This window comes from Gadus chalcogrammus, chromosome 21, assembly GCF_026213295.1.
Source record: "Gadus chalcogrammus isolate NIFS_2021 chromosome 21, NIFS_Gcha_1.0, whole genome shotgun sequence".
NCBI classification, from domain to species: Eukaryota; Metazoa; Chordata; class Actinopteri; order Gadiformes; family Gadidae; genus Gadus; species Gadus chalcogrammus.
In genome coordinates this window covers 3738255-3748045 of record NC_079432.1, presented here as the reverse complement: position 1 = coordinate 3748045, position 9791 = coordinate 3738255, and the positions used below count along the sequence as shown (strand labels likewise).

The window sequence follows — 9791 nt, the reverse complement described above, 5'->3', positions numbered from 1 at the left end:
CGTCGCAGCCACGCTATTGGTGTGTGGCGGTCAGCTGACTGGTAACGTCAAAGTCTAGCTCGTTGAAATGTTTCAAGTCGAATTAACATTTATAACAGGTCTATTAATACTTTTGCCATACTGTGTCACAAATAACGTCTCATTACTTCAGTTTAGAGCATTGCATGCATCATCCTACCTTGTGGACTTTATCGATTACCTTTTTGACCTATGTGTCTGGATTAAGATAAATAAAAATAAATATCGCTGGATACATTTATATTCAATTTATTTATTCTGGTTTGGTTAACGAGTTATTGATTGAGTGGAAGGGGGCCTACATTACAGCCTAACTCAGAAGAGAGACTGGAAAATCAAGGCTAGGCCGAAATTAGCCTGTCTATCGTTTAACAATGATGCAGTCATTAAGTCATGAAAAATCAAATGTTGACACGGCCTATTCATTGGCGAGATAAAGACTTGACATTCAGCAAAATTGTCCATAATCCTCTGACTATCCTTGTATTATCACTGGACTATTTATTAAATTTACCACATTTTATTTGAACTAACCTGAGGGTTTACTCATGATCATATTAATGTGTCGCCACTCTTTTTAAATAAAATAATATTTTTACTTGTATTAATAAACACATTATTTTAAATTTCCATACATAACAATGCCCAGACTTTAAGGTAATTTCCCAGACCTTCCAAACTTGCTCAAGAATCCTGTTAATCCATGCAGAGTAGGACAACATTATCATTGATTGATATAGGAAAAATCTATTGGAAACCAAAGTTGGTCAACATGGTCAACTTTATTTCTTCTGGGTACCACCATTCCAAATCACAGTCATATTTATTTACAGTAAAAGTGTGAACACACTTGGAACTTTGGAATGCATACCAACAAAAGAAACACACACATGATAGAAAAAAAAATGAAATTAACAAAAAAATAATAATAATTGTAAAAGGAATGAACTGCAGGTGCATGTAGTCAATGCAAGGTTTCAATGTCAGTCAACCACATTGAATACTTTCCATTGTGTTATATTAAATCCAAAGCTAGACAACAGAAGGGATTCTGGGATATCCTAATCGACCTCCTCCATCCTGGATGTGTCTTCGTCTCCTTCCAGAGGAGGCATGTCTTCCACGGGGGCGGACGTTGGCTCGTCCGTGGTCAGGTCGTCCTCGTCGATGCCTGAGAGGAAGAGGGACACATGTCAACAAACGGGGGCCATGTTGGACCAAAGTTACAGACTATGCAATGACACCTCATCGTAGGACAAACACAGTTCTCACTCATAAAACTAAACACAGTCTGTTTATGAACCAGGGCGAAGGCCGTAGACTAAAGTAGTGAAGATATCACACTCTGACAATGGATGAGGTGCCGTGCTGCACACGAGCAGTAGAGCTATAATTAGTGCCCCTTTTTGTGCTAGGCTTCCACCTGTGTGTAAAGGGTCTATTGTCCCTGGGCTGGTGGCCCAGGTACTTACCAAGGCCCAACTTGATCATCCTGTATATGCGGTTGGAGTGGGTCTGGGGGTCATCAAGGGTGAACCCGGAGGACAGCAGCGCCGTCTCAAACAGGAGGATCACCAGGTCCTTCACAGACTTGTCGTTCTTGTCCACCTCCGCCTTCTGCCTCAGCGTTTCCACGATGGAGTGGTCCGGGTTGATCTCCAGGTGCTTCTTAGCCGCCATGTAGCCCATGGTGGAGCTGTCTCGGAGGGCCTGAGCCTTCATGATCCGCTCCATGTTGGCGGTCCAGCCATACGTGCTGGTGACGATGCAGCAAGGGGAGGAGACCAGGCGGTTGGAGACGGTGACCTGGGACAAGATAAGGATTCAGGCAGTTAAAGACAGAGAATAAACAAGTTGAGTAATTACTGACACATAGAGGCATGTTCCAGTGTGTTCCTTAAAGTGCCAGTGAACCCAAAGGCCTGTTCTCTTGGTTTTTAAACACCCATGACATTGAACATAGTAATCTGTGCCATTTTTACTAAAACATTACCTCGATTTAGAAAGAACGCGCTCCTATTCCTGTGTGGCCAGTCCGGCCAATCTGTTTGTGAGCGGTCCATGCCGCACACCACACAGTGTGTGGTTGTGTGGTGCGTTATCTGGGCAGCGCTTAACATTCCTGACTGCCTCCCAGAGAGGGTAACCATCGCTCATCATAAACAAGGAGTACTAGCTAGGAAAAAAATAATTCCAGGGATCGTAACCATGGGGATAACACCTCCCCCTCCCCCTCAAATTGCATTTATATTCAAACCTCAAATGGTTTGACTTTGAGCTGTATCAGGGTTAGGCTGTATTAGGGTTCACTTGCACTCCCAGCCTAGATGGTGACTTGTCGGTAGACCCGTTTCTCCCTCTCACCTTTTCCACCTTCTTCTCCAAGATGTCCTTCATGATTTTGCACAGGTTCTCAAACTGAGACTTCTTCTCCTCCCCCCTCTTCTTCTCGTCGTCGTCCTCGGGCAGCTCCAGGCCCTCCTTGGTGACCGACACCAGGTTCTTGCCGTCGTACTCCTTCAGCTGCTGGACGCAGTACTCATCAATGGGCTCGGTCATGTAAATGACCTCCAGACCGGCCTTGCGGAGGCGCTCTACAAAGGCCGAGTTGGCCACCTGCTCTTTGGTCTCACCTGAAACACAGGTACTTTTGTCAGATCTTTGGGTAAATGTAAGACCTTTCTTATGGCCAACCTGTATTCATACATTCCAGGATATTTATAAAAGGACACCAAAAACGTTCCTCTTCATGAAGTCGGCACAAAAGCACAAAGGAAATAGGTTTCATTATCACTTTCCATGAGAAACAAGCAGAACATGGTCACTGAACATCTTCCTGTGACTGAAGATGGTTGTGTTGGGTGAACCAGCATACACACCAGTGATGTAGTAGATGTGTTTCTGGGAGTCCTTCATGCGGGTCACATAGTCCTTCAGGGACACCAGCTCGTCTCCAGAAGCAGAGGTGTGGTACCGCAGCAGGTCCGACAGCTTCTTCCTGTTCTGAGAGTCCTCGTGGATGCCCAGCTGAAAGAGATGTCCATGGATTAGAATCATTGGCAAGGTAGGTGCTTTTTATATTCCAGCTTTAGAGGCCAGGGCCCTCATTTATTAGAGTTGGTAGAAGAGGTTCTAAATTCTATCGTGCGCATAAAATCTGGGTTGTACAAAAAGTGCAGGGCTCTAAACTAACATTTTTCACTGGTTGCACTGGTGCGCCTAACTTTTTTTCTTAGGTGCACCAGCACAAAAGTTAGGTGCACCCAAATTGTCGACCATATCGCATTCAACACTGCAGTTTTACAGGTTCACGTTTTTTAAATAGCTGTCCATGTAGGCAATATTGACTTGTAAATGATGAACTAAGAATCTGGTCAACCTAATGTTCTTTATTTGAATATTTGCACAAGAAAGGTAATTTCACTGAAACATTTTGGTGATTTAAGTGCTTCACTGAGCTGCAATTTAAACTTAAAACATCTGAAGATAAATGAAATAAAAAGAAAATCTAAATTAAAAGTGCAAGTGTTTTAAACTGAAACTTCAAACTGAACATCTCATGGCTCCAGGTCTTATGGACTATCCTCAATTGCAGTCACATGCCCCTCTGATGGCCAACTCATGTAGTTTGGCCTTCTTGATCTTTGGCAATAGCCCGGGCTATTATTTGTTTTCTATCACTGAACTTTCGAACAAAACTCTTGCTCAGCAACGATGGGAAATAGCCTACTATCAAATGCATTATTTAAACCAGTATGAATATTACCGTAGGCCTATATGTTTACCAGGCAATTGAATAACGCCTGCACACACACACAGGCACGCACGCACGCACGCACGAACACGCAGAGTGGTAATCGGGAGAGTTGGGAGAATTCCCGGTGGCCCGTTAACGTTTCAGGCGGCGCCGGGTCAACGTCGCAACCAATTCCGTTTTGTCTAGAGGGGAGTAACTGAGCGCCCCCTCCCGAAGTGGAACAGCCCAGGTCGGCCTTGAACTGCGATTGGTCAGAAAGACGTAACAGCTAATGACAACATTGAACTCTCATGCAGGCTCGAACAGAGTGACACACAAACACACACATCGTTTTTCATCCACTCCGTATCCAGCTTATTCCATGCTTAAAGCACCCAGGCTACTATGCGGCGAGCTGGGGCTCTCATGTTCTCCCCTGCGGTGTATACCTTGTCCGCATCCCCTGCCATCCAGTTGTCATACGATTCATGCAGACTGGTTTTCAACGGCTGATTCCATGGATGTAGCCTACTTTGCGTGTGCCGTGTTTTCCCGCCGATGTGGCGAAGCTGTATGGTTATGCTGTTGAGAGCTTAAATAAATGCACGATATAAGTTGACTGAACAATTATTGAAGTTTAACATTTTGTTCAGCAAATTTGACAACTGACAGATGCAATATTGTAGCCAGTGAAAATCGCAAAATTCTGACGAGCATTCTTAAATTAAGTAGAATAAACAGGAATATCTGGACCACGGCCAATCAGAGGGGGGTCCCGCTATTCATTATCTCTGATTGGTTTGGACCATGATATGGGCCTTTCAGAGTCGCAGAGTTTTTTTCTTTTTGAACGGCTGGTTGCACCGGTGCGACCTCCGATTTTTTTTAGTCGCACCATTGAGAAATTAGGTCGCATGTGCGACCAAATTGGTCGCACTTTAGAGCCCTGAAGTGTGACAAAAGTTGGCATTAATCTAGTGTTCTGATGCTGGGCATACATTAAAAAAAACAAATCTCCTTATATGTAAGCCCCTAAATAACCATATATGGTCAATAAACGTCCAGCAAAAACATGAAGGATATACATTTATCACAGAGTGAAATATAAATTCTTGAGACAGAGGTGTAATCAAAGTAGAGAACCCTTCTGGGTACACTTTAAACTAGAGTAAGCTTTCTAAACTAAACTTTCTAAGACTGTGGCATGAGAGCAAATGTGGTTGGCAGTAAAATGTCTACCTCTACCTCTCCCCTTTACTCTCCCCTTTAAAATTGTACACATGGTTTACGAAAAAAAAATCTGAATGGAAAACTTGATTATTGAGAGCCCAGGTTTCTGTTAACAACACTGATGTCAGTCCACAAACAAGACAGAAGATGGCAGTAAGGAGCTTTCAAATGGTCTCAAGCAGCTTAAGCTGTTAATAGGGAAAGAGGATCAGCCAGGTGGTAAGGGTTAGGTCACAGGGACAGACGTCGTGTTTAGAGACGGTAGCTGGTGTTCTTCATCCAACACAAAATATCCAAGTAACAAATAAGACCGGGATGATCGAGGATTTGATCAATACAAATTCAAGGGGGCCACAACATTGCCCACTGATAATCTGAAGTCCCCCACCTTGAGGTTCTTGGAGAACTGCTCGTAGCATTTCTTATAGTTCTCCTTGTCCTCTGCCAGCTCAATGAAGAGCTCTAGGCACTTCTTCACCAGGTTCTTGCGGATGACCTTCAGGATCTTGCTCTGCTGTAGCATCTCTCGGGAGATGTTCAGGGGGAGGTCCTCAGAGTCCACCACGCCTCTGATGAAGTCTAAAAACAGAAGAGACAGTTTGTCCTTAGTCTGGCCCTATCAAAGTAGCAACTCAACGACACGGTTGGAACAACGGTTCAATATTTCACACAAGGCTGCCAAACCGGTGGTCCGAACTCTCATGAATCGGTGGACAGAGTTGTCCTCACAACTTACTCAGATACTCAGGGATGAGCTCGTCACAGTTGTCCATGATGAAGACCCTGCGCACGTACAGCTTGATGTTGTTCTTCTTCTTCTTGTTCTCAAAGAGGTCGAAGGGCGCGCGGCGCGGAACGAAGATCAGCGCGCGGAACTCCAGCTGACCCTCCACCGAGAAGTGCTGTGGAATGGAAGCACAGCGGGTGTGAGTGGCGCCCACTGCTTCTCCCCTTCAGGAAATACCCTTCCCAGTTTAAACGTCTGAGAACGTATGTCAACTATGGTGCAAACTCAGTTTGGACTATGAATAATGACAGAAATCAAGCTCTTTAATAATAATCATAATAAGAAAATAATAATTGATTGAATTTATATAGCGCTTTCCTAGACAATCAAAGACGCTTTACACTGAAAAGGGGGACCTCACTCACCATCATCACTTTTACCGTTTCACAGTCATTTTGCATTCATAGTTAAGACATATATCGTGATATATATATAGATTATCGCAGAATCGCAATATCGCGATTTCATCAGTATCGTGGGCCGTGTATCGCATGTAGTATTGTGAGGGACCCCGTGATTCCCGCCCCTAATGTTAACCCGTGGCTGAGACCACCGCCCCCGTACCTTGACGGCCAGGTGGTCTTCCCAGTCGTTGGTGAGACTCTTGTAGAACTCCCCATACTCCTCGTTGGTGATGTCGTCGGGGTTACGGGTCCAAAGGGGCTTGGTCTTGTTCAGCTCCTCGTGGTCGATGTACTTCTCCTTGATCTTCTTCTTCTTCTTCTTGTCCGAGCACTTGTCGCCGTGGTCGTGGTCGTCGTGCTCGTCGTCCGAGCCCACGTCCTCGATCTCGGGCTTGTCCTCGTCTTTGTCCGCGTCGTCCTCGCCGTGCTCCTCCTTGCTCTTCTCCCCGTCCTCGCCTTCGGCCTCGTCGTCGCTCACCTCCTTATCACGCTCCTTCTCCATCTTAGATGAGCACACACACAGTCCATAAGTGAGATATCACCATACAAACCACCGTGTTGTTAAGACAAGGACCTATGAAAATGAATGAATTTCATTTTCATGAAAAATAATGAAAGAATACATCAATCAGAAATGTATATATTCATTCATTATTTGACACGAAAATTAAAGATTGAAAGGTTTTGATTGATTGATTTATTTTGAAGCCATCTTAATGCTCTAATTCAAGGCAGCTCATGTCACAGGTGCCTGTTGTTCTTACAAAGAGCGTGATGGGGTAACCGATGAACTGCGAGTGCTTCTTCACGATCTCCTTAATGCGTTTTTCCTCGATGTACTCGATCTGGTCGTCCTTCAGGTGAAGGATCACCTTGGTGCCACGCCCGATGGATTCAGCTGCTCAGAGAACATAAAAAAAACGAAAAACATAGATCTTGAAAAACTGAGATCCCAGATGGATATCGGTCATTCTCCAGTTACGGAGGCAAAATCGGATTAGGAGAACCGTGAGAGCGTTCACTTACCGTTATCCACCTTCACCGTGAAGGAACCGCCGGCGGAGGACTCCCAGATGTACTGCTCGTCGTCAATGTGCTTGGTGATAACGGTCACCCTCTCCGCTACCAGGTAGGCTGAGTAGAAACCCACGCCGAACTGTCCGATCATGGAGATGTCGGCTCCCGCCTGCAGGGCCTCCATGAAGGCCTTGGTGCCAGACTTGGCGATGGTTCCCAGGTTGTTGATCAGGTCGGCCTTGGTCATGCCAATGCCGGTGTCGATCAGGGTGAGCGTGCGCTCCGGGATGTTGGGAATGATTTCGATCTTGAGGTCCTTGCCCGAGTCCAACTTGGTGGGGTCGGTGAGACTCTCGTAACGGATTTTGTCTAACGCCTGTAAGGAAGACATGGTTTCATGGGTTACATGAAGTGATTAAGGTTTTCATGAAGTGATTAACGGTTTCATGATCACAGTTTTAGTTATGCTACAAATTTTGAAGCAGTGTTTATCCTCATTATACTTCATCTTAAAATCTTAGGTGACATGGAAATGGTATTGACTGCACAAACATAGGGAAATATAACACATTAGACCAAAGATTAATGGAATTATATCTGTGGTATGTGGTGAATTGTGTAATGTACGGTACTGTACATTGATTTATTGTGATTAAATCAATTTGTGAACAAAGATTTAAAAAAGAAGTATAACATCAAAGAAACTTGGATGAATATCTTCTCCAAGCGACTCACATCGGAGGAGTTGGAGATGAGCTCTCTAAGGAAGATCTCTTTGTTGGAGTAGAAGGTGTTGATGATCAGAGACATAAGCTGAGCGATCTCAGCCTGGAAGGCAAAGGTCTCAGCCTCTTCCTCCATGGGTTGATCGTGTGCTTCAGGCATCTAGACAGAGGCAGCAAGGAAATGTCAAGACTGACGCGAATGGCATTCATTGTACGAAAATACCTTTTATCTTAGTTTATTTCTAACCAGTCTGCACATATTTGAGGCAATAATGGAACTGGCTGTTTCTAACTTCATGGTAAACATTATTGACATGGTTTCTTGTCTTTGTTTTAGAGATAAGTATAGAATGCCTTTATTTATACAAGAAACGCAATGCAAAGATGCAAATGTACCGTCGACATTAACTGAAATTAGTTTATAAAAAACGCTGTGCAACTTGCCGATACTGTTAATGTTCATTGACACAATTTAAATTGGTGAACATGGAAAATTTATATAGAAATGTAATTGGAGTCAGCTGAATAATAATTATACCATTGATTGAGTTGGGTCCGTTCATAGCGTGGGAAAAAGGATAATTGAAAAAATGTAATGACCATTTAACGAGGTATAAACTGATGACATCGAGTTGATGCTGGCCTGGTGGTTAACCGAGCGTGTCCTACTAACGCCACACTTTCTGTACATAAACCATCCTTAAATCAGGTCAGGACAAGAAAGGTCTGCTTCTGCCTTAGAATTATATAAGCAAGCTTGCCATTACTTTTTACTGAACATCACATGACAACCTTTGGATGAACCTAGCAGACCAACGGCTAAATGTTTCGCGGTGAGGAGCCGTTGCCAAGTGCCGCCCCCCTATCGGTTCAGGAGGGAACAACAAGGTTCTAGAAACTACCAGACGGAACCCGTCTGGCCGCTTCAGCTCCTATGAGGAAAGCTCCTCCTCGTTACCATGGTTTTAATTCACGGTCCTTTCCACGCGTTAAGCATGGACGCATCATCCTATTTCACCATCCCAGCCCTCTAATCTAAATAGCGATTTAAAACAGAGGGATTATTATGTGTGTAATATCCATCTCTGTGGATGGTCGATGTGAGATGCTGCTGCACCACGGGGAGAAGCAGCAGATCACACCGGTCTCCTCAGACACTAATACCTCGATTATGCTCCACAATAAAAGTAATCAAAAAGTTTTTCCACTGGCCCTAATAAATAGGCATGTTGAGCAGGAATAAAATAATAATAGCACAAAACAATACAACCCCGTCATACTAGTTTGAAACATCCAACTACTATAATAATCATTAATGCAGGATTAATATTATAATGCAGGACTTTTTTTTTTAGGAGATAGTATTTGACGATATATAGGTCTAGTGAATGATCCGCAGCGTGTTATATTTTATACATTCAATTTTACCAACGAATGTAACGTTATAGCAGCAATTGCACCGCAAATGTTTTCCTAACAGTTGAGTAGCCTATATTAAAAAATAATGCACCAATTTAAAGTAGCCTACTTGCCCCTCCAGCATCCTAGCGATATATGGTTTCTTATATCGAGCCTTAATTTATTTACCTTGAGTTTCTGTCTAAGGAAGATCCCGCCGGGAAGTGCAGACTCCTGTGTGTAATCTCAGCCAAGCCGGATGAAGTCACCAGAATAACGCTGGGCTCACTTTATATCGAAGCCTTCAAACCTTCGAGAACGGTCTAGTCTCGAATGTTCCCTGCCGTGCCGCGGATAGGCTAGTCGGACTGTCAATCAGGTTTTGTCGCTCCGTCCAGGCCCCCTTTGAGTAGTAAAGTAGGCGGGCTCTGGAGAGAGGTGACTGCTCCGCAAAGACCACGGAGGTTGTCGAGAAA

General features: G+C 44.2%; 1 protein-coding gene across 1 annotated transcript; it reads right to left on the bottom strand.

The window, feature by feature from the left end:
- Positions 1-439: 439 nt before the first annotated feature.
- On the bottom strand, positions 440-9725 carry hsp90aa1.2 (heat shock protein 90, alpha (cytosolic), class A member 1, tandem duplicate 2). The gene is made up of 11 exons (XM_056581002.1): positions 9505-9725; positions 7928-8077; positions 7202-7568; positions 6940-7073; positions 6336-6677; positions 5721-5886; positions 5373-5563; positions 2898-3045; positions 2383-2651; positions 1491-1824; positions 440-1189 (listed from the first exon to the last, which is right to left on the bottom strand). Exons 2-11 carry the CDS (start codon positions 8075-8077, stop codon positions 1080-1082), a joined length of 2211 nt encoding a protein of 736 aa, XP_056436977.1. The 5' UTR covers positions 9505-9725; the 3' UTR covers positions 440-1079.
- Between the last annotated feature and the right edge of the window lie 66 nt (positions 9726-9791).

Excerpts from the sequence above, each read along its gene's own strand:
- hsp90aa1.2 (XM_056581002.1), bottom strand. The coding sequence starts at position 8,077 with ATGCCTGAAGCACACGATCAACCCATGGAGGAAGAGGCTGAGACCTTT. Across the intron at positions 7,569-7,927 it reads TCATCTCCAACTCCTCCGAT|GCGTTAGACAAAATCCGTTA; the intron begins GTGAGTCGCTTG and ends TCTTCCTTACAG. Across the intron at positions 7,074-7,201 it reads CACGGTGAAGGTGGATAACG|CTGAATCCATCGGGCGTGGC; the intron begins GTAAGTGAACGC and ends TTCTCTGAGCAG.